Consider the following 25283-nt stretch of genomic DNA (forward strand, 5'->3'; position numbering starts at 1 on the left):
GGATCCCGGGACTCCGGGATCATGACCTGAACCGAAGGCGGATGCTCAACTGACAGAGCCACCCGGGTGCCCAAGTAAGAGAAATTTCTGAATGAAAAACCTCTCGAGGCTCATGAAGGGGCAAGGAGAGAAGAGGGGTAATACTTCACATCTTCTATGTTCAGAGCCATTTAGAGTCATTTTCTGACGACTTTCTCACTGGTTCCCTTCGAGGTAACGGTGTTTCTCCACTGCAAGACTAACAAGGAAGGGGGCGCACACGATGGTTAAGTGCCTGACCCCGCGGAGACTTACACGTGGGCCGGGCTGGCGCTGCGTTCTCGGGATCCCCTGCACATCGGGGATACATGCCTGTGGGTCTGCCGAGATCCCCGGGCTGTGTCCCGGTGACCGCAGTGGAGTGCACGTAGGCTCCAAGCCACCAAGAAGATTTTCAAGAACAGTTCCCGGAGGAGAGCATTCTCTGGCTTTCATAATTCAACCTCTTTGGAACTCCCTCCTCTCCCCTGCCCCCCCAAAAACAAATCAGATGTCTCGCTTTTTAACACAGGGTTTGAATTCAGTCCCCAAATGGGAGGTGAGTGACTTTCCCAGCTCCAGTCTAGCTGGTGCGAGGCAGCCCGACCACACCCGTCTCCCACCTGCAGACCGAGCCCCCCGGGAGACTCCGTTGCCTCCGAGTTGGTACAGGTGGGAGGAAGACGGGAGATCGCAGAGATAGGACCCCAGCCCAGATTTATCTAGAAACTTCTTTAAAAAAGGACCCAAGTTCTCTAACCACTGCATGTGGCCGCTTTTCCACTCCTGATCCCGCCTGTCTGCGTCTTGAATGGCTTCGGGAACATAACCATCACCGACGGGTTCCCCTCCACAGAGACTCACTCCGTTTTGTCTCCAAGCGATGGCAAAAACTGATTGACACAAGGAAAGGCGGGTTTTCTGTTTTTTCCTCTGCCGGGCAGGACGCCACCCCTGGGGGCTTTCTGCACGGGAATGTCGCCGCTGCCGTGGAAAGTTTGGTGGCGGCGTGGTCCCCTCTTGCCTTCATTTCTCGCCGAGCCGAGCCGGGGCCCCGCACGCAGCCCACGCGCGCTCGCACCGTCGACGGGACGCGAGGGGAAGAGCGGGCCTTGCCCGTGCGAGAAGCGGGGATCGCGGGAAGAACAGTGCATCATCTGGTCACGCAGCTTAGGAAAATAGAAAAGGAAAAAGCAGCAGCAAGCCCGGTGTGCTGCCAGCCCCGTCTCACCGCCGAGCCGTCCGCGGGCGCCGACATCCTTCTGACACTCATGAATTTCAAGTGCCTCGCGCCGGCCCCGGGGTGTTCGGGGGAGAGAAAAGGCGCGTGGCGTGCGGCGCCTCCGACCCGCCTCTCCGCCCCAGACAGCTTCCTGGTGGGGCTGCGGAGACTTGGACTCTCCGGACGTGAGCGCGAGGGTCCGTGTGCTCCCCGGCCCTGCTGCTGTCCGCTTCCAGGCAGGTTTTTTGACTTTCTTTTCAAGGTTGGCTGCAGTCTGCACGCTGCTGGCTGCCGGCTTGCGTCGCGTGCCCGCCCAGCCGTCCCAGCCGTCCCCTGCCCGTCCCCTGCCCGCGGTGCCCCCATCACCCGGCTCCCCGGCTCTCTGCTCTCCAGTTCCCACCCGCAGCCCGGAGCCCGGGAATTCGCCTGCTCTCCCGGACCGCGCTGCCTCGGCGGCCGTCCGCCTGCTTCTGCCGGAGAGTTTGCACGTGGAAATGGCAGGCGGGGGCTCGGTTCCGCGGGGAAGGGTCCGAGGTCGTCCCCGGCCCTCCAGGTGTTGCCCCCCAGCCCGCCACAGCCCCGGCAAGAGCCGGCGAGGTGGTTGGTAATCTGGGCCCCGGAGGGCCGTGTGCAGGGAAGGAAAGAACACGGGGTGTGGCTCCCGGCTGCGGCGCGCGCAGACTTCGTGGTCCGGCAAGTGACCGAGCTGGGCCGCCACGAGGGCGAGGCGCCACCCGGCACGGAGAGTGGGGGTCTGGGTCCCAGTGACCGGCTGGGTGGCGGTGAGGACTCTGGAGCCGGGCGGTGATGCCCACGGCTCAGCGCCGCCGCCGAGAGCCAGGTGCCCGAGGGTCTGTCCACCCGCTTCTGCCTCTGCTGCCTTGTGGGTGGACCCGGTGATGGAGGGGACTGCTTGGCGGGTCTGTGAGGACTGAGACAGTAAAGCCAACAGGAGGAGCAGCAGTAAGGCCCCATCTGCTGGTCGCTTCCCCTGTCACTGCCTAAGCCCTTTGCAAGAGTCCGCGTATGTGCTCATGGTCCCCTAATGCGTGTGTGGTCGCCGAGAACGCATAAGGAGGAACGTGTATTAAACAGCATGTGTTCCCGTATGCGCATGTAATCAGTTTATATGTGTGTGCGTGTGCTATGTGCACACGCGTGTATACACACACCACGGTGTGGATCTGCATGTATAATCATGTTAGGTGACCTACAGATAAGGTATATATGTTACTTGAGTCTATGAACTATAGACGGCACGGTATGAATTCTACAGGTCGCCGCGGAAATGATGGATTGATTATTAGGAAGGAAGAAGGCTATATGCCAGGTGGCGCGCTCTGCGTGTTTGAACCGCAGCTCGCTCTCGGAAGGACATGTCGAGGTGGCTACCCTCGTCCCCCGTGTGTTCTAGAGGTGGTGACCGAGGCACAGAGAGGCTGAGAGACTGTCTAAATGCCTCTCGTGGCTCCACCTGTGGAGAGCCGGTTCTGTGTGGACAAACCGTAGAGGCAGCCTTTGTAGAGGGTCAGCCTCTGGCCAGACGATGTCAGTGGGTCTCGTGGTTGGCTCCGGTCCTGAGTCCTTCAGGAGAGGGCACCGTGGGTTTTAAAAAAATCCTTGATGTTTTTAATAACGAGCCACTGGGAAAACGTTTCCCCTTTGAGATGACGGGTAAATTCTCTTCTCCAGGCCGGGTGTCCGTGGGCCAGGCAGCCGTGGTGACCTAGACCCCGAGGCAGAGACGCACCCTCGGTGTCCCCCGTCCACCATTCCGGGTGAGTAGGGGACCGTGCTCTTGTGAGGGGCTCCCAGAAGGGGCCGCTGGGCAGCTGCTCCCACCCCGCCCACACCGGCATCCCTTCCGGGGCTGCAGATAACAGCAGCTTCAAGCCCTGGTGTCCCCACCGGGCTCTGCTTTGGGACACGAGATGGACTCGGCCCGTGGTCCAGTGGCCCACATGGCACTGAATCCCGAGCAACTGCCCACGGAGAAATTCCTGCCCTTCCTGTCCAAAAAGCACCGGGTGGATTTACATACCTGTCTCCCAAGTATATGGTAAGCGTTGTGCACGCCTGTGTGCACACACGCACAAAAACCCCCAGACTTCTCAAGTTTTCCAACAGAAGTGACTATTTTATGTCTTCCCTCGTGAGGATATTATTTTTAGTCCTAATTCTTGACTTCTTCGGTGAAAAATTCATCACGGACAAAAGGTTGGGACTCTGTGTTGGTACGTGGTATGTGTCGGCACATGCTCGTGTGTGTGCGCACACACAATGCATGCACATACGTTCATGCACACACACTGCACAAACGCACACATGCACGCACACATGCTCACACGCACATGCATACATGCGCACGCACATGCACACACAATGCATGCACACGCACGCACACACGCGCATACGCACACACACATGCATACACATACGTGCCCATCGACTGGCTCTCCCGACAGAAAAAGGGTCAGATCTGCAGGGCGAATCCAACAGGAGGGCCGTCAGGAAAGTGACTGAAAGCGGACTCCTCCCTGGACGATAGCGGGCCCAGCTCAGGAGTGCTAACAGCAGACGGGGCCTGGGGCTGTGCCTTCTCCATAAGCTCATCAGCTTGTCTGTGAGGGCATGGGTACACACGCAGCAACGTGTGTGTGCGCAAGGGACGGCCTTCCGATGCCGCCAGAAGCAACCCAGCTTGTCAGGCTGTTGAGTGAGACCCGGCGATGGAGATAGCGGTTCTAAGCTCATTGAATCGTATCTGTGATTTTTTTTTAAATTTTTTGACATGGAGGAGATCTAACTGTGTAATTCGAGTACTGTTATAAGAGAAAAAACAGCAGTTGGGATCAGACTGTGACTGTCTCCCGGGCATTGTCCGCACAAAGCTTAATGGCAGCCTCTGTGTATCCACACACGTGTGTCACCTGCTATGGGCTCCTTTGGGCTCCTCAGGTCCTCCTACAGGCACACGGGGGAGGAGGGGGCCGTTGCCAAGCCTTTGCATCCGCTCGAGTCTTGTAACCTTCCCGCTTCAGCCATCATTTTAATTTTCTTTACATTTTACGTAAAATGTACAGGCGTCTTCTCTTCATTTTGGAGAGGAGCCTGGTTTGGGAGATCCTGGTGTACACTACTGCTTTTATCCCGACTTACACCCCTGTATCTGGACAGCGCAGGGACTCTGATACGAATCCGCATTTTAGGAGATAATTGTCACCCTCCTCGCCACGTGCCAGGATAAAACCAGTGAATTTTAAAAATTAATTCAGCCTTCCACATGCTGTAGGGAGGGACCCGGGAGCCTAGGCTTGACCCCCCACCCCCACCCCGCACCGTCCGTAATGGAGCAGAATTTTGGGGAGAGGGCACGGGCTTCAGCGTGAGGCAGGTCTCCATGTGGGTTTTTCTTCCAGTCGTCGCTAGACATGACTTTGGGCAAATCATATGACCTGTCAGTCCGTCTTGTCTACTTTCATAAAATGTTACCTTCCCAGAACCTCGGTCGGGCATTAGAAGTTGGTGTGGACCTGCGCAGTCCCGTGCGCGAGGAGTTTACAGAAAAGGGACCCCTGGATGCACTTGACATGGAGTGAGTCACACTACGGAGACCGCCTGCGCTGCGGGAGGAGGACGGGAGAACGAAAATCAGCTTTTGGCCCTGAGGGTGAGGTTTCTCGGCTCTACAGTTGAAAGCTACAAGCCCTCCGTGCGCCGGGAGAGCATACGTACCCACTTCGGTTAGGATGGCACCTTCTAGAAGGTCAAACTCGCCGCTCGCTCGATGTGGGACTTCACGTCATAGGAGCTCATGGTTCTGTCACGTACTCTCTCATTTATTGTGCACGACAGTGTGAACAGGTGGGTGTCACCACGATCCTGAATTACAGGAGAGGAGCCTGGGGCCCAGGGCTTTGGTTCAGCTTTGCCCTGGGCTCTGGCTCGCAAGTGACCAGATCAGGCTTCAAACCCGTTTTGTTTGGTCTTTATATGTGTTACCAACATGACGGGATAGCACGATAATTAAATGATAGGATGGCGATGGTATTTAGGTTTCTAAATGGGGCCGAGATTCAGCCCTCATGGCAACCTTGAATAATTCAATGAAATGAGGCGCACCGGAGGCTGGGCAGGACCCTTGGGTCATAGTGAGCCCTTGGGAAGCGGACACTGTAGCCCTTGCTCGTGTTTATCTTCTTCCCCCGTGCCTCCCACCCCCCAAAGCTGCATTAATGACTTGCTCATATGTTTTGTTTGAAATGCACAGTTTTTGTGGCTGTTTTGGCGACATTTCCCTTGCTGGGGAATCGGTCGCCTGAGTTCTGTTTCTTTCTCAAACGTCTCTGGTTCCTTCCCCAGACTCGTTTGGAAAGACGACTGCGCAAGGAGTGCCTGCTGAACCCGGCGGCCCCATTCACCCCGTCACCCCGGCAGTGCCCACCGCCCCGGACCCCCAGCGGGCCCGACTCCGGCCACGCATGTGCTCGCGGACTCTACCGTCCCAGGAAACGCACGGAAGCAAAAGGACTCAGAACACCGACTCGCAGGTACCTTTTCAGACTAAGCTTTTATTTTTTTGATATTACAAACCAGTTTTTCTTTATTCACAAACCACTGTAAGTGATATAAACACTAATTTCTAAAGACAGATATACACATTTTCTGGGTTTGCAGATTGCGTGATGTGTGTGTTAAGAAGTCACTATATGCCACACATGATATTAATCTTTTTTTTTCCATAATTCATAATAGCAATAGTTACTTAGATAAATGAAAACATTCCAAATAAATACTGTTTAAAAAAATCCAAAATGTTCGTTTACATCTCTGACATACATTTTAAAATGACTTATTGGCATCTTGGTGGAGTGCCCAGACGAAAGGTTTTGGAACATCATGGGGCACTCACTTGCTCTAAATGATTTTATTAAAACTACATACAGTCATGGGGGAAAGTACAGCTCATTGATGAAAATCAAAACTGCAAATTAATTTTACTTGAACCCACACAGTAAGAATTCTATGTTTGTGATTCCAAATACAATGCAAATTCTGGATTTCTGACCTCGGAGGCCATCGGGAGAGAGTTTTGGGTTCTCCCGAGCCCCCCTCGCCACGTCCCTTCGACCTCTCTCCCCTTCGGGGGGCATGGTGCCGGCGTGTTTTCATGGAATTAGAAACACATCTGCCAGGCACCCACGGTCCTAGCACTGGCATCTAGGTGGGGGAATGAGAATGGCCTAAAACCCCCGCTCTGGCCCCTCGCTCCCCCACCCACCTCAGTCTGCGGAAAAGGACATCTGACATGCTTGCTTTTGGCTGCTAAGCAGTGCCCCCCGGCCACCACACCACCCCTTGGCTCCTCTCCAGATCCCCGAGCATCTGTCTTAGATAGCGAAGCTCCAGAAACTCTGTTTTCAAATCTTGTGAAACTTTATTGATGGTTTAATATCCAACCGATCTTACTGCATGCACATAGGATGACAAGAGAAAAGCTGGATCACACACACTTTTTTTTTTTTTTTAAAGTTTTGTTTGGTTTTGTTTGAAAGCAGAGTTGTTAAAGCGGATTGGCAGGTCCACAGCGGTGAGTTGATAATCGGCTGAGGGGCGCGCCATAGGGCCTACGCTGTACACAAGGAGACTGACCTATGGCAGCGGGACTACTGGAGGCGGCTGGCCGCTGTTTGTTTTTCATTTAAATACAAAAACAGGAAGACCCGTGACAGATACCCCAACTTAGGTTAACTTGTAAACAGGACAACATGGAAAGAGTTCAAACAGAAGTAGTACAAACTGCAATTTTTCGGCTGTCACTCTGGCCCTGCTTGGGGGAAGTAGGGGGGACGGAGCTTTTGTTCTTGCGGGGGGGTATGGGGAGAGGAGGGTGAAACCTACTTTTTTTGCTTCCTTCTGACGAGTGTCCTGGGCCTTGGAGACGGAACTAAAGATACTGGTTTGAGAGACTCCTCGGGGACCAGGAGGAGGAGGAGGGCAGGCTCTCATGGACGGAAAAATTGCAGATTGCTCACACAACACAGTCATGTTTCAAAAAGTACCAAGCTGATGAAAATACCATGATTATCTCTACTCAATGATTGCAATACTTGTAAAATGCTTCTATAAATCCGAATATGATTATCATGTAATTCCATAAAAATTATACATCTGTCTCTAACAGTTGCTCTACTAGGCTAAAACTAAAGCTTCATAGACTGTTTCTAGAACTTAACAACGCCACTGCACAGATGTAAATTTTATACATTTTTTTTTTAACTGGTACAAAGAATTTAAGTTTTTATTACTTTCTTTTTTTGGAAAAAAAGAAAAAAATAGAAACAGTGCTTTTTTATCACCTTTTTATTAATGTTATTTTTTTTTCCCTCCCGTAATATAAAAGTCAGCAATGATATCAATAATTTATTATACTGGAAGAAATATAAAAAGAATGCTTGTTGATGGCCTAACTAGCAGTTTTTGCCTAAATAACTAGCGGCTGGTTGAGAAGCTGAAAACGGCCAAGTGGAATGGTTTAAAGGGTGGGTTTGCACAGCTTCATTCAACTTCAACTTGGATGCACAAAGTGCTTGGAGAAGCACTCCCTTAAACAACATAACCTTTGGCTTGAACTCAATGAGTAACTTAGAACCGCTGACATATGATTGTTGGTGCAGTGGGTCGTTTGGATTCGTCAGTTACTATTCTGGGTTTCCTTTTAGCCCAAATCCCGGTCCCCGTCCCCTAAGACCCTCCCCCCCCACCCTTCCCCGCTCGTAAAAGAAAATAAAGCAGATGCAGAAAAAAATGACTATTGTAGTCACTTACACTCTTCCCAGACAGCTGATAACCCCAGTAGCTTAAGATTCAGCATATAGAATTCATTTACATGATATAGCACTCTGGATATGGCCCTAAACCGGTTTTTATTCATAGCTAGCGTCTCTCTAGTTCAACCACAAAAACTCCTACAGCCAGCAACCAAACTACGGAACCTTCAGAAATTAAAGACCCACAATATTAAAATACACAGAACAAAATATCTGAGGTATAAGATAAAAAATGTAATTTTTTTCCTTTTTTTTTTTTTTTTTTTATTTTTAGAGCTGCTAAAATGATGTACTACTGCGTGTATTGCAATACCCAGGCCTCGGAAAGCTTCCTCTCTCCCCACATTGGAAGGTTTTAATGGTTTTGTCATTTAGTATGGAGCAAAACGGTTGTATCCCCCTCGGTATATACTAGCCTGCAATGAAGAAAGAACGAGACCCACATCATCAGCATGGCTCCTAGTCTTGGCATCAGTCAAGGGTGCAAAAGCATTCTGAAACAAAGCAATTTGAGGGGTGTGTTTTTTACATTTTCCTTTTGCAACACGTGGATCATCAAAAAAGACTCATGTGAGAAACAGACACGCAACCGAAAGGGAGGCGCCCCCTACCCATCCCAGCTCCGTCTCCGAGAGCTCTCGACAGGGCCAGTCCCGACCTCCCTCGGTGTCTCTTTCTAAAGAAGGTCCCTGCGAGACCGAGTCCCGTCGGCCAGCCCTGCTGGAGAGGACGCCTCCGGCACAGGCTGGGCGACGGTAGGATGTGCCCGGACTCATTCTGTTGGCTCGTGAACATGAACCAACATGAACTCATGGACGCGGCATCCCGTCGGCCAAAGCTCCGTCTGCCCTCGGCTCCGAGAGCCGGGGGCAGCCGGCGGGTGGGATGCCGCGACCGGCTCTCGTCTCCAACCCGCTCCTCAAGCGGGCTCGGTGTTGGGGCAGAGTTGCCGAACACAAAATCGGGATGCCAATCTAAATCAACTGCTCTACTTGCCTGGGCTCGACACCCTGGATGGAATTGGTTCTTGAGAGGGGAGTTTTCGGATAAATTGCTTGACGTCATCGAGCTTGTGCGAAAATAATACGTTTCCAAATCATGGCTGAATTTCTATGGCCAAGCTCCAGTGACGTGTCTGGTCACGGCTCTAGATGGCTATGAGGTGTCACTTAACTCTTCCCTTTTTTTTTTTTTCCTAAAAGTACGGGCGATTCCAAAGAATGCCTATGGGGATTTGTTTTTAGGATAAGGTCTGGTATTCTTGATCCCAAGCAGAAAACTGCATGCCAGAAGCTTTTTAATGATTGCATACGCTCTCACGTGATGGGCACGTCTTACTGTACTCAAGAGTTTTAGTGCATAGAGGTTTGAACAAGTACAGGCAAATTCACCCCACCCTCACCTCCCGTTTTCGCCCTCCCCCCCCCCCCCTCCCCCAAAAAAAAACCCCCGGCCCCCCCCCCCCCGAAAAAAAAAGCGAAAACAAAAGACAACTCCCAAACCCAGCTGATTCCTTCTAATTCCTTAGGTACTAGGCACACACACAAAGTGTGCCCCTCTCTCTATTTTCTTTCCTGGGCGACTATGACTTTAAACATGAATTGTAATAGGGGAGGAGAGGCAGTCAGATTCTCAGCTGCCTGACAGCAGAGGCCTGGAAGTGTGCAGCTTAGCTCCTCTGAAGTCTGTGCTGGGGCTGGAACCTTGGGGCTATGTGAATGAGCAGCAAGGGAGGGAAAAAAAAAAGAAAAAAAAAAGTTCTGCATTGACACTGCATTCTGTTAGTGATGGATTTAATTATCAAAATGACTAATTATTCCATTAAGGTAAGTGCTCTGCTAGGTGAGACTTGCAAAATTAGAAATATAATAACTTACATGCACTACATTGCCAAGAAATTAAGACATTTATCAAGTTTACTGGGAGGATTAATGTGGCATTTTAGCTGCTGTTAGCACAAGAGACAAATTCAATTAAGGGAAAGTGAGAGGACGTCAACCGTCCACCCGTATGCTAAGGTCCCAGCTGGGGGAAGGGAAGGGAAGCAGGAAGAAGTGAGGAAGAGGAGGGCCTGGTACTCACCATGGCACCAACGCTGTAGGTGGGGGCTGGAGCAAGTGTGTGGTGGTAGGGGTCGGCAGCATAAACTCGTCCGTAACTGAAAGGAGAACACGGGGGACGGTGAGTCCATAATATGCAATTGCCGAGTCCCGATAACCCTAACACACAAGAATTCCGAGACAGTGTGGAGAGGCCCTGTTTGTCTTCACAGGTCGGGAACACGTTCCCACCTGCCCCACGACATCGGAGAAGGCCGGCTGTGTCCAGCGCATTCTTCCGTCCCCTTAGCATTTCTGGGGAGATGAGAACGCATCTTCCTCTCTCTCGTAGCGCCCTTCCTACGCTGCTCGCAGAGCTACCACGGAGCCCGGGGTAGGCAGAAGAAACACCTTGAAGGAGTGGTTTTAAGAAGCCCCGTACCCGCAGGGGACCTGTCTCTCTCTCTCTAGAGACGCCGTCTTCTCTGCTAATTCGGCTGTTACCAATCAAGCGAGACGAGGTAGGTCACAAAGGGTCAAGCAGCCTAGTCTGCCGTGAGGGTCCACCGTCTCAGAAAATATCAGATGTACTTGAACAGGAGGACCCTTGTAGGCTTTGTAGGACCTCCCCCACCCCCCCCACACTCCCACTCAAGAATGAGTCTGATTTGATCTCGATCCTATCACCCCAGAACGTCGGCCTCATCAGTCAGTGGTCGGGTTTGGAGAAGGGGCCCATTTGGAACAATATTTCTTGAGGACGAGAGCCCCCTCCCTGGACTGCCATGCCTTTCAGGACCGGCTTTGGAAGAAAAACAGAGAGGGATGCCTGCTGAGCGCCGGGGCTGAACGCAGCAGCAAATCAGAAATGAAGGTTCAGAGAGTTTAAGTTACTTGCTCGGAGTCACAGGGCCAAATGGAGTCCGAGCTGATCCTGGAATCTCTCAGGGCAACCCGAAGGCTCCTGACGTGGTGTCCAGACCCTGACTCGAATGACCTGCCCGCTGCCTTCCTGGAGAGAGTCTGCACACTGGTCTTGCTAATGATCAAAGCTGAGGCGCGCGCTAAGCGAGGTTACGTTCCCTGGAATGGAGATCCTTATCCTGCACATGCTTTGTTGAGGAGCCTATCAGAGGGGCGGCGGACGGGCACGCGGGTTGGGGACTGAGAAAGAAGAGAAGCAAGGATGTGGTCTGAGCTGGAGACTAACTTCTGCCTGACCCTGGGAGCTGCACCCCAGAGAGGACCCCGCCTGGAGACAGGGACGTCAGTTTTTTAATGCCCGTGGAAGTTAAGCAGGAGTTGTGGGCTTCCATATGGAATGGAGGATAACTTCTGGGTCCAATGGACTCTCTGTGGCAGCGGGGAGTTCTCTGAAGGAGGCAGCCGCTCTGCGCCCGTTAGCAGCCCAGGCGCACGGCAGCGGGGGGACACGTGTACCGGCCACTATGTGAGATGCACGTCTGTTACCAAGGGCTTGTGACTCCTGGACTTTAGGGAACGAAGGAATGAGGTAAGAAGAGCTGCTTTGTCTGCACTGTCAACCTTGAGCTCCCCTCCCATCTCGTAACGTCTCAGTTGCCTGTATTTATATCCTTTCCTTTCCTTCCCATCTTCTTTTTCACAACTGGAGGATAAGAATGTACTGGTGGGTCTCCCTTGGTAGCTCACGCCAGAGTCTGGGATAGTGGGAAGAAGCCTGGATGAGACCCAAGAGAGCTGCTTTAACTTTTAGGGTCCGAGTTAGACCCCCAAAGGGAAAAGAAATTTTTGATACCAAGTTCTCCTCGGCTGTGTCCTACTCCTAAAGCCTGCTTGTGTGTTTCCAAGGGCTCTGGGCTCAGATGACCTAGATGAGGCTTCCTGCTTAAACACACCGCGTTCTCCTGATCCTGCAAAGCTGGGGCACGAAGGGACGTTTCTTTTCCGAGGTGACCCTCTCAGGGAAACTAACGAACAGTCAACCCCTCTTGGTCTCCATTCTTTGGGACGCCCTTGATTGATTTGTCTCCCTCAGATGGCTTTCGGGCAACAACACTCCCTCTCTCTGGGAGGAAGAACAGTTCTAAGTCCAAGACCAAGGGTGTGTTAAAGAGGGAGGAGGAAGTTTTTGAAGAAATCTTCGATTCACAGAGGTCACCCGTGAAAGTTGGGCCTCTGCCCACATCACTAGAAGGAGATGTGAATGGGGCTAAAAGGACATGATCTAGGAGTTTGGTGCTGCTTTTCATTTTGTGAGAAAATAGTCTGTCATTGGTCTGGAGGGAAAAAGAGACCACTAATAGGATTATTTTCATGTACTTCCACCCGGCAAAGCTGGTCTTAAAATGCAAAGATAAACTGAAAATTCCCGGGAACTTAGTAAATGACGCCAGCGTGTCACTTTGATGGTATTCCTTCAAAACGAGCAGGACAGTGCCCATTTCGAGAAATTATTTTTTTTAGAATTCGGGGGGAGGGTTTTACTGGGGCAAGATTTTCGTCTTTGGAGGAGATAACATGTTGGTAGTCCGAACGTATTCAGTGAGGATGACGCCCACCTCCGCCCCCCCGCGTGCTTTAGCGGTAAATTCTTTGTTGCCTCTAACCCCGGGCAGAGTTTCAACCTTTGTGGAAAACCCAAGGTAACAATTTGGCAGTATTCTTTTCTGAGGCAGAAGAAAAATACAGCGGCACTGAACTATTCCTCGTAAATGAGCAGGCTCCTTTTCTCCTCGGGGTGACCTCTACCTTCAGAATCCAATGGCTTTATTATGATTAATAAATTTCATTTCCACAGAGGAAAAGGGACCATGTCAGCTCAAACAGAAAGCTAGGAGGCTTCTTTTCAAATGCTAATTTCTAAACACGCCCTTGTGTGACACGACAATTTAGACACAAGGTTATTAGGGAAGATGTGGATTGAAGAGCTAGTCTTGCAGCAGAAGTGCCAGGCATGTCAGCGACCTCCTGTCCTCAGAGCTGGCTGAGCACAGCCCAGAGGAAAAGTGGCACTTCCCAGGGACCTCGATGGGAGTGATGGGAAGATGTCTTACGACCGCCACGTTCCGAGTGACCTACACATACCACCGTCACCCTCCACGCCACCCCTCCCTTTGGCAAAGTGGACAGTGGCGCAACCTGGCCATGATGCTGCCATGTCCCCACATCCTGCCCATCAGAAATTACAGATGGAATCTTCCATGTGTCTACTTTACTCCGTTCCCGCTATGGCCACCCTAACCTCAGCCACCAGGGTTTCATCAGAACCGAATCGACAACAGCCCGAAGTCTTTCCTCTTTGCTTCTACTCTTGCCACTTACAATCACCAGCCACTTACATCTGTGGCTAACAGCTCTACCATCCATCCATTCTGCTCTCCTATCCATCCATCCATCATCTATCTAGTCAGATATAAATGTAATCGTACCTCTTCCCTGCTTCAACCCCTCCAGTGGTTTTCCACTCATCCCAGAATGAAACCCAGACTTGCCTGGGTCACCCCCTGCTCCTCGCTCACTGACCTCGCCACGACTCCGAGAACACATGCAAATTCATTTTGTGCTTTATAGTCTTGGCCCTGGTCTGCCCTTCAGGTAATATAGCAAGTCTTGCAACCGGTTTTGTTTACTTGTCCCTCGGCCTGATGACTGACCCCCCCAACCCCCGGCCAGGCATGTCAGCCCCGCAGAGGCTGGCCCAAGTCTATTTTGTTCACCTTTTTTAATGTCCAGCATCCACCCAAGCACTGGCCATGGCGCAGGTGAGCCAAGGGCCAAGCCATCGTCGCTGCGTGAGGGAAGGCAGCGAGAGGAGTAAACCAGGAGAGAAGACACTTGATCCCATCCTCAGGAGTCTGTCCGCAGCCAAGATTCTCCAGAGGGGCTTCCTGAAGATTCTAGGTCACTGTTCCCACAGACATTCCAAACCCTTCGAGACACTCCAAAGGTAAGTTTCTGGGGACTCTGGGCATACAGCATGTGTAATTTCGCATCACCCCTGAGCGTTCACAGAACACTGGCCAACATGCCATCAAGCTCATCAGACCCCTCTAGGGAAAAGCCAACCAAACAACGGAATAGAAGGTAGGAACTTTGCGGGTGACCTCCCCATGGCTTACAGCCATATCATGAACCCTTTTTTTTTTTTTTTCTTTTTGACCTTAGCAACAAGTGGAAACAAGGAGGCCACCCATGGTGCTGGGGAGAGCACAGGGCATGGGGCCAGAAGATTCAAGTTCAAGTCTGCCTTGGCAATGTCCTTCCTCAAAGACTAGCTGAGTCGCTCTAAGCCTCATTTTCCTGTTCGCATGAAGTGGTATTCTTGGGTCTGAGCCCGGTCTAATCATCAAGCGCATGGAAAGAAACCAGGTACCATTGGAAGCAAGTCTATGGATAGGCGATTGCGATGGGTTGGGGGGGGGGGGTCTTACACAGGGCTTGCTAAGCCCAGCTCTCACTCCTGCCCAGACTTCTGGGCTGTAGAGGCAAGGGAGAGGTTCTCTTCTAACCCGATGGCGTGGTGCTCTAGAAGTCAGCTTACAGATACTGTTGGAGTTAAGCACTACCTACTTTCTGAGTCATAGATGTAGTTAAGAGCGCTGCATTTGAGCTTAGGGTTATGTCGGGACTAAAATGCATAACAATGCTGCCCATGGAGTGGGAAAGAGAACCTGTGTTTGTTAAAGTGCTTTGTCAACTCTGCGGAGAGATGCAAATATTACTTATTACCCTGTGGACTGAGTTGAAATAAGCTGATGCCAATGAAATACAGTAGAGCTGTGTTGGGGCCCAGACCAGGATTCTAGCACAGTGAAGTGATTTTCTTATAGGGACGGAGTAAGAACACGGATTAATTTCCCTGTGTTTTACTCTATCTCAGTTAGAGCCTTTGTGCCCTCTCGGAACTTTATTCTTCCTGTAGCATCACTTCCCCACACCCCCTGTCCCAGAGATAGCTGGGGAGACCTAGAGGGAGCAGGAAGGGGAGTGAAAAACCCTCACCCCACAGGAGAAGTTCCCTTTGGCGTGTAGCTCTCCTGGACAGCCTGACTGCTGCAAGGACGCCCAAAGGACTGTGCCCCCGCCATACCAGGAAGTGTGGCAGAGTAGGCTTCAAAAGAGTATGCATCCTGATCGCTGGGGTGTCTGTACTGTCATCAGGGGCCACAGCGCCCTCCTCATTGGATCTAAGATATAGTCTGAAAGACACTGGGGAAAATGGATCCATGCTGGTCACACACGTACGGCACAGTATGCAAAGGGAGCACCACCATATCATAACCCCGCAGTTCGAACAGCCTGCTATTTGGAGAGTGACAGTGAAACTAAGGGATGTCCTCCCCCTTCACTTTCCTGGAGGGTCCACTGAGGTCTGCACCCCAGGATGGCTCACCCGAGTCTGGGTGTCTGAGGCACCCACTGGAAGATGGAAGCGAACCTGCCCAGGAAGAGGGGCCCCTCGTCCCACCCCATCCCTCTGGTTTCTTGAGCTCTTCCAAATGAAACACCGAAGGACTTTTAAAAGAAAATCCTTTGGTTTTCACCACTGCTGCTGGTATAATCCACTGCTAGGCTGTTGCTTTCCCCCCATCCAGAAAGAAAGCATCTGGAACACTGTTCCAGATGAGGCATGCTTTGCATTTGGGAAAATGCTCGGCTCCTGGCAATTCTCCATGGCTGGAAAGGAGCTACAGTAATTATCAGTCAGGAAGGGGGAAGAAAAAGCCCACATGGAGGGTACGTGGGCTTTGGGGTCCCTCAGCTCTGCCCCAGCTGTTGCATTAGTGCCTGCCCTGATGCCACTGTAAATCAATCCATTTTCAAAAGCAGAGTGTTATGGGCATTTCTACTTCTCTACTGACCCATCTCCTACTCATCTCCTACTCATCCTTAAGAAAAAAATGCAGCCCAACCTAGTAAGATCCTACAGTCCTACTGAAAGAGGTGGTGGGCTTATGACAAACCCCTCAGGGATTCTGGACTGCAGGATCTCACCGGTCCCCTTGGCTTATGGGGTTTCCGGGAGCTCAGGATGGAGACAAAATCCCTCCTTTCAAAAGATGAAAGGCTGCAGCCCAGAATACGGGAGGCCACAGCAGGCCTTTCCAATTCCTGGTTGGGGATGGCTTGAGCTATCTTGTAGATGAACGCACTCTCACTTTCATGCAAACCAACACCGACCAGACAACCAAGAAGGCTCGGGGTGCAACTGTCCTTTCTCAAACGGTAGAACATCACAACTTTCAGCCTGCGGAGTCTGGGTTAGCACAACGTGCACTGGTTTGAGATCTTAGGACAGAAATGGTTAATAATCGCCAAGATTTGTGGCAAATCTTCCACGGTCATTAACAGCAAAGACAATGAGTTGATCTCTGTCCTCCACCAAGAGCCCTGGGGCCCATCAAATGGCTTCATCTCCACAGGAAGAGAGAAGAGGATTTGCAGGACCCCAGGCCACACATCGGGGATCGCCACAATAGGGGGACAGTATTAGGATGGGGACAACTTGAAGGTATTGGGAAAGAATTAAAGAGAGAGGGGTTAGAAGGTAGTGGTGTTCCTGCTCACTTTCCTCTGGCGAGTTCACCGGGGTCTCAGTGGCTCAGTGAACATGTTCTTGAAGGAAACACTCCTCTGTGACTCCTGTAGCCTCTCTGGATGCTGACATTTGTCGGCCACTTTTTTTTTTTTTAATTAACATTTTATTTATTTATTTACAGAGAGAGATCACAAGTAGGCAGAGAGGCAGGCAGAGAGATAGAGGGAAGCAGGCTCCCGGCTGAGCAGAGAGCCCGATGCAGGGCTCGATCCCAGGACCCTGGGATCATGACCTGAGCTGAAGGCAGAGGCTTTAACCCACTGAGCCACCCAGGAGCCCTTCGTCGGCCACTTTTATATGGTTTACAGATAGGTATGTGTGGGGCGGGATGGGTGGGGGAGGATGACCAAGCTGTATTCTAGAAGCTTCTCAAGATACATCGAAGAGGAACTTAACCAGCCGCAAACTGAAAACATGTATAAAACCACTTTGAAAGTAGCAAAATTTCCCCCCAAACACCCACGCGGTAACGGAAGAACTTCTCCAAATGAACAACATGAAGTCATCTCACCGGGACTCTGACATGTCTGAATGCGGCTATTTACTTCCTTAGCCTGGATTTGAAATCGTCACCTTCACCAATCACTTACTACGCTTCCCAGCCTCCTGTTTTCTTTGCTCAGAACCAAGCGGGGAAAGCAGCTTCGGGGCGCTTCATGTTCTAACTAGGAAGCCGTAGAGTTTACACATCCAAACCGTCACACATCTGAACTGTGCATACGTGCGTTCACCTGTAACACCTGCAACATCTGTGAGGAGCAGCCCACGACACCCATGGCGATCAGATGGCACTGCCCATTCTGCACACTCTCCATGCAGTTCAAAACCTCTTCCAATTCTGAATCCCCAACAGATCAGGTCTGAGATAAGAACCTCAATCCTGGATTCGTCAGAGCAGGGTCACAGCCACTGCGTGGGAGTTGAGACGGCACAGTGAGCCCTGCGCTTGGCCATCGTGCCTTCACTCCGGAATGCCTCCTCCAACAAGAGACTCATCCATAGCTGTGCGCTCTTTAATGCCAAGCCCAAGGCCATCCTCCTCTTACAAAGGCTGTTTCGCCTTCTTTGTGTCCTGACAACTGCTCTACCAAGATCACTAAGAAGTCCCCGTCATGCTCTGAAATCAACGTGGCCCCCAGCGGGGGCTCAGTCTACTGGGGCAGTGGCTAAGAGTAATCTCAGAACGTTCACCTCCTCTTTGAGCGACTTCCTCCTCCTGTGAATGGAGGTAATGGTGCATACAGACTGGGTAAGGCAATAGTGAAGTTGACGTGAGGGTGACGGGTTACGGGCTAGTCAGCAACCCAGTGAGTGTCAGACATCGATGCCATCAAGCTGGCACTCACTGCCTTCTCTCCATCCCAGGTGGGGTCAAGACATGAAAGCCCGTGGAGTACATCGGTGAGAACCACCGCGGAGGTAAGAATCTGGAGCCCCTGTGCCCTGTGTAAGCCACTCAGACATTCTGAGAGCTTGATGGAGGGGTGAAAAGAACAAGCAGACGCACACACACGCTAACTACACCCTCACGTGGAGGCAAAATTAAAACACCAAGTCATGATACACTGCCAGAGTCCAGATGATCTGTCACAATATTTTAATGACAGGTGAGTATCCCTCTCCTTTAAGAAACCAGTTCTTGGGGCACACAAACCCTTTCAATACTCACCTGAGCAAAAGGAATGAAAACCTAACTCCAGAATGGTACTAATAAAAATATAATGAGCCAGAGATGAGACATTTTAAGGTTTATAGCAGCCACGTTAAAAACTTGAAAAGAAAGAGGGGCAATCACTTTTATATATTTAATCCAACATATTAAAATATTATCATTCCAATGGGTAATCACTGTAAAGATTATTAATGTCAAAGTGTTTTTACATAATTTTACAAACATAATTTGTATACAAATATAATTTGTATTTGTATGGTTTACAAAATACTGTCTGATCTACAAAACATATATGATATACAAATACATTTGTATTTGTATACAAAAATAAATTTCACATAATTATTGTACTAAGGTTTCAAAATCTAGTATGTGTTTTGTACTTACAGCTCATCTTGGCTGGGACTAGCCACATTTCAAGGACCCTGTAGCCAGTAGGGCTATCGGCCGCCATACTGCACAGCGCAACTTTAGCAAAATCTGTCCTGCGTTCTCCTTACCACCGAAAGGGGAGATTCCTGGCTGATCAGCTCTGTGGTTCCTGAAGAATTAGGAATTCCCTGGGAGAACTTGTAAGAGTGCAGATTTTTGGGCTCCTCTGCAGACCTGTACATCAGAATCTCTAGGGCAGGGGACATGGGAAGAGGAAATGGATTCTGCATTTTTAATAACTGCTGTTCTATTTTTTTTTTATTCAAATTCTGCGCTGATACAGCACTCCCTCCCTCCCTCATGGCTGATTCGGAGCTATCTGGATATCTTTGATGTGTAGAAGTAAACTGACATTTTATTTTTATAGGGTATCACTATTGCCTGTATCAAGCTTTGAACTACACCTAGTGCATGGCAAGCACTCAATAAACGTTCTCATTGTTTTTACTAGGTTCCTTTGTTTATACATTCCCTGAACGCCCTGCACACTATTATAATACACATCACATTTGATTGGAAACAGACTAATTAACTACAAATCAATTTGCCGCATGACGACTTTGCTGAATAATCAACCAAAATGGAAGGAGGACAATTAGAGGAAGTTTGCTGAAGGGTCAGTTAGGGGAATGGCCTAGTTAGAAGCTCCGAAACACCGTGTGAGGCTGCGTGGGTGTGCGAGTGTGTGTTTCTGGGCCTGCGTGTGCACCTACATGTGTAGGTCGGGCGGGGATAGAAGGATGGAAGAGGGTTATACACCCCATGTGGCCATGAACTTGCTTCTGATAATGACTTCATCAAGTATATAGCAGCCCACTCACGGGGGATGGTTTTAATGGCTTTGGCCATGCCCTCGGCCAAGGCTTTTTCGCAGATCCCCACCCTTACCTAGTGTCCAGTACTCATACAGAACGGGGGGTGTGTCCCCACGCCGGCTTCCCGTGCCTCCAAGATGGTGCCTGGCCTGGTGGAGGAGGCAAGACTTGCTGCTGGACAGAGACCCCGCCTCCCCCTGGACCCCAGAAACACACAAGCATGCACACACACACACACTCTCGAGCAGCTGGAATTCAGCAGCCAAAACCACCAGCTCAAAGTTTCTGGTAAGGGATGGACTAGCCTGTTGATCTCTAGCTACTGATTATCAGCAAAAGAAAGATATTTGGGGAACCAACCCGGAACACACGATGCCTGTTTGACCCTATCTCCTGGAATACGCAGAATGTTCCCCGGCAAGGCAGCTGCTCCCCTCCACGCTCTGTCCCTGTGCCTAGACTGGTGCCCAGCACGACACAGTATTCAATGCACGCAGGGGACGCACCAGGTCAAATACACACCCAGGGGAACAGCCATCTGGGGAGCCGGTAAGTTCCCTGAGGGCCCCAACATTTTAACAACTGTGCTCCCCAACTCACAAATACTCATCTTTTAGGAGCAAAGATAGCACAACTCAAAGAGCAGGGGAATTCCATCTGGAGCCAAAGGTCAATGCTGCAAGGTCAAAATACAAGGGGCACATGGGGGCAGTGGGGTTCAGTGGAAAGAACTTTGTCCATTGGGATTTGGGGAAAGTTACCCAAGTTCTCTGGATCTGAGCAATTTTTTTTTTTAACCTCTAAGACGAGAAGGAGGGTAACACCTCCCTCACTGAGCTGATGTGAGAAATCATCTGTGCACGTATGCACACACACACACACACACACACACACGCACAGGCAGGGACCTACGTATACATATAATTTATCATGCTTGCTCGTAGGCAGAATTTGCTCAAGATGACAGGAAGTTATCATCACACCCTGGAGAATTCAGCAAAGCCCGACTGAGGGACAAGGACTGAGGGATGGAGGGCTCCCTCTTCGTGGCAACAGGTCTTAGCACTCTGGGAAAATAAAACAACCTTGGAGCAAGAGGGAGAGCGTGGATGTTTAACACGGACTGAACAACTTCTACTTCTAATCTGCCGGCCTGTCCTGCTTGTTCTCTGTTCAAAATACAGCCCAAAGCCAACCCATTTTTGGCTCTTCAACCACCATCTTCCTAACCCAGGTCCCTGCCACCCTCCTCCCCTCTCCCTACACCCCCCTTCTCCCGGGACTGTTGCAAGAGACTCCCCACTAGTGCTCCTTCTCCTGCTCTTGTCATGGGCGATCTGCTTTCCACAATGCCAACTCATCATTAAAATGATAAGGCAGACCACAGCTGACCCTCCAAGAACTTCCTACCACACCTAAATCTCCAGTGGTTTCAAATTCTCCAAGTCCTAATTTGTTCTGAGCCCTAGCGGTCTTCCTGATTTCATGTCCAAAGCTCTGTCTTGTATTCAGATGCCGTGGCCCCGCCACGCATCCTGCTGAGCCCGGCTGGCCACCTCAGGCATGCCTCAACCACAAGGCATTTGCACTTGCTGCAGGTCCCTGCTCCAACGTCACCCCCTCGGAGGTCCTCTCTGCCCGGTGAACCTAAAGGAACACTGCATCCTAGTTTCTATCCGGCCCTCTGCTCTTTGATTCATGAGAGCTGTTGTAGGATTTGCCACACCAGTATATCACATGCCTTTGCACCTACATGCCGGGCGTCTGGTCTTGGCTAAAAAGGAGGCTCTTTGAAGGAAGGGCTTCTCCTGGCTTATTTAAGGCCATGTCCTGAGGACTCAGAACACTTGCGGATACACAGTAATGACTCACTACATATTAATAAAGTGAGCTGAATTCCCAGCTGTTCTGCCAAACTAAGGAACTTGCTTTGTGACCTTCATTCGGGTATAAGAGCCGTACTCTCCTTCCACTACAATCACTAGCCAGTCCTGGAAAATCTCCAGCGAGTCACAGTGGCAGGGAGCCCTCGAGTCTAAGAAGGGAAAATCATCCTGTCCCTTGTCCCTGCCATCGCTTGCAGGATCCAACTCATGAAAGTTTCTTGATGTTACAAAATGAGAAGATATCTGAGTGTCCAAACTGAGTGTTGGACACATGCACACTGGGGGCTCAGGTCTTCTGTCAAAAGGCCCCCCAGGAGTCACCCCCCATGAGCACTCTGTCCTTCAGGAGCAACCAAAGAACACCAAAACCAAACAATGAATCCCACTGCCAGAGACACTGAATAAGAAAACAAACACAGCCTCACAAACCACACACGCGAGCAAGAAAAGCTTCTTCTAATGTGGCTAGCAAAAGCAGGAGTGACATGTTGGCATCCTCTCCAAAAGACCCAAGGAAGAATTGTCACTTTTCCTTTGGGGACAGGAAGAAAACCCCTTTGGTGCTGCAGATCCTATGGTCTCACAATCTTCATCTCACCATTCTTGCCCCGAGCCACCGACAAAACTGGCCAGCTCTGCCCCACAGGCAGCTGTGTGAGAATAACATGTCTTTATAAGAATTTCAGTTATTAAATTCACCGTGTCCTCCAAACTGAGATCTTAAGTGTCTTGCTCATTTCTTCCTTTGTTTAGAGAAACACTGAAATCCTGGAGATAACCACTTATTCAGGAGACCTGCCCTAAGGAGTTGTTCTGCATGCGGGGATGGTTTTGTTGGTTAGAATGGGGATGCCCCGGTTCTCCCAGCACGGGGGAGACGAGGCGCTTGGAGATTTCATCAAAACCATGAGTCACAAACTGTGTAGACCGACCAGTTCTGATTTTCCATATTCACTCTGTGAGGAGGGAGGACTGGCTGGGAGAGAATCTGACATTTGATTGATACGGGTGTCTCCTTTTTCATGCTTGGTTCAAAATTCAGAGTTCAAATCGAACCTTATGAAGCAGACAACGTATTATTAATATGGCCATCAAAGCAACAGGGATCTCTCTCTCAATTTGAAATCTGATCAATAGCAATCCATTAAGAATTTACTGAGCAGCTGTCCTAAATCCGATAAGGTAGGTGACAACACTCGCTCTACCCAGGCCAACTTTCATTATCTGTGGCCTCTTTCAGGAGTAGTGTGTGTGGGGGCCACTTGCTTACAAGGCAACAGGATGAAATCAATGTCTATCTCTTAAAGCTGCAACGTGGCAGTGTTTGACCCGTGGTGTCAAAACACAACCCAAGATACACCGGGACAGGCGTGCGTTTTAAACAGGAGAGTTGGAGGCGGTGGAAGTCAGCATACCCACAGATGGCATCTGATAACACTTTCAACCAACACCCCTCCCCACCGCAGTCAGGTACCCCTCCAGAAGCATGCTCCCTTTCCAAGGGTTTGAAGAGGTCAAATGTCTCTCGCATCCCAGGAACATTTCCCGCCACCCCCAGCCACGCAACCATCCATCCCCTACTATTAAGTATTAGCGAAGTGTTAGGGATGTCACCACCTCCCACAGGGAGAAACAGATGTTTCAGGCCAGGAGTTTAGAGAGGGAAAAAGGGGAGCCCTTATCCAGGGGTTTTTTTATAGAAATGGAGTAAGCTATCGCTTTAAAATATAAGCATGCATACTTCCTGAACTCCCGGGGTAAGACACTGAGCCAATAAAAATATGGACACCGAGTCTACCAATGAAACTTTTAGATCGGACAGGGCTGGTGACATGTTCCTAACACTCTGTCCTTCCTTCAGTACCTTTTCACCAAAGACTGTAAGCAGGGAGGGCAGCGTTAGCCATTTGCTGGGCTCCGCTGATAAAATGCGTTCGATAGCAGATGAAGTTCTATCTGCAACGCTCTGAGGAATGTAGGGTTTTGAAGGTCATGTCCTACTCAACTACATGTTCGTAAGCTGTACGGTCCCTCCCTTGTTGGCTAGAAGCAACACATTGATAAGATTCCCTAGTAACTGTTTTGGTGAAAGTTTAGGCTTAAAGGCAAAACAAAACAAAACAAAACAAAAAAACAAACCCCAAAACAAACCAAAACCAAACCAAAACCAAAGAACCCCGAATCTGTTAGCACTCACCTATCTTGCATTTAATCAAGTAATTCCATGCTAATGAAAGTCCAACCATAACTGTTCTGAACCACATCAAAGCAAAAAGACAGGCATTATTTTGACGGACACATCATGCAACTTTGTAGTTTCCATTTGCCAATGCCCTGATTCCAAAGGCAGACTTTGTCTCTCTAAATCCTGCTACTTGTAATACATTTTAAAAGAAAGGAGATAGAGGATCTTTCATTAATAGAATGAAGATCTCCTTCTCATGAGACAGAGATAATCATAGTCCCCAATGCCTCTCTCTGGCTTTCTGTATTCAGTCTTCTATAACTAGTCATTCAATAAAGATCCCAAATAATTCACATATACATCTGCGTGAGCCCAGACAAAAATATGTCAAAAAACATACAAGTCACACGTCTGTGTCCTTAATCTCCCATTCAGCATTTTAACACAAGAGCACTGCTTATACCGTAAGATCATACTGTGGCTTCATTCAACAGAGTTTTACTTTTCTAGATCATGTATTATTAAAACTGGAAATAAAATATCCAAGTTAGCAAAACGCCTGGTATCTTTTCAGACAGCGGAGCCTCAAGGCTTCGGCTATACTCCATAGATATACGGGCTTTGTTTTTGTTTGTCTTTTTTTTTTTTTTTTTAAACTCAACTTTCTAGAGTGACCAACTGCAGCATGTGAAGGAAAAAAAAAAAAAAAGAGAGAGAGAGAGAGAGAGAAAGAGAAAGAGACAGAATACTGAGCTTTGGATGGATGCATCAAGAAGTAGCAATGTTTGTTACCTGCAGAGGTGTTACAAGAAATTTCATCTGCTGCAACGAAGACGAACTGATTTCTGGAAGAGAAGATAAAATTCACAATACTGCTCGCTCAGGGGGGGAGGGTGTGCTCTCTGCCGACTGGGTGGATGTATTCAGATGCAGGGAGGGAGGGGTGCTGCTTTCGAATGGATGTTGCAAGGAAATGTGTGGATACATCTCGGACATCGAGAGTTTAGAAAGATCATGAAACAGGCATGCGGGGACCTGACCAGCGGAATCATGGTGATGTCGGAACAGGGGGCCATGTACACACTGTCGCACCATCATTAATACTGAGTGTTACCAGAACGTCATGCCGGGGGATGTTGCTAGGGCTAGGGTAATTCAAACGGTGCTTGCATTTCTGCGCTGAACGGAGACAACATTTAAAGAAAATACGGACAGTATGTTGGGGAAACGGGATACTAGCTACGAAAATCATAACAATCTAGACTCTATTATTGTGGTATAATATAAAAAAATTACTTTAAAAGGAAAGGAAAAGAAATGCTGTCATTTCAGAAGAGAATGTTATATGGTATCATGTTATGGATAATAATTTCCTCACCAAACTAGGCTGGCTGCATAGAGAAGGTACAAGCACTCCTACTGGAATAAATCCTGTCTAACCGAATTATTTTTAATGATGCCATATTTAAGAGAAAATTAAAATGGAAAATGCTATTTTACTTTGATTTAGTAAATCCGGAAAGATGATCAAACTCTCTTAAGATGTTTCCAACTGTGGCATTTGCACAGTGAAATGTGTTCTAATTCAGACGTACTGTTTATTT

At 49.6% G+C, this 25283-nt stretch overlaps 1 protein-coding gene across 12 annotated transcripts in view; it reads right to left on the minus strand.

Moving 5' to 3' along the window:
* Positions 1–6753: 6753 nt before the first annotated feature.
* Positions 6754–25283, minus strand: part of RBFOX1 (RNA binding fox-1 homolog 1) — a 2042166-nt gene continuing 2023636 nt past the window's right edge. For 6 of the 12 annotated variants that reach the window (XM_032843797.1, XM_032843792.1, XM_032843794.1 and 3 more), the window contains 3 exons: positions 24472–24524; positions 10153–10228; positions 9552–9780 (listed from right to left, as the gene is read on the minus strand). In XM_032843797.1, coding sequence (XP_032699688.1) covers positions 9633–9780; positions 10153–10228; positions 24472–24524 — 277 coding nt within the window. In that variant the 3' untranslated portion in view covers positions 9552–9632. Of the gene's footprint in view, positions 8565–9551; positions 9781–10152; positions 10229–24471; positions 24525–25283 lie in introns of those variants that run through there. The other 6 variants (XM_032843801.1, XM_032843795.1, XM_032843796.1 and 3 more) reach the window with 3 other exon arrangements.

The sequence above is a fragment of the Lontra canadensis genome, unplaced genomic scaffold, assembly GCF_010015895.1.
Source record: "Lontra canadensis isolate GAN:19392208 unplaced genomic scaffold, GSC_riverotter_1.0 scaffold143, whole genome shotgun sequence".
NCBI lineage: Eukaryota > Metazoa > Chordata > Mammalia > Carnivora > Mustelidae > Lontra > Lontra canadensis.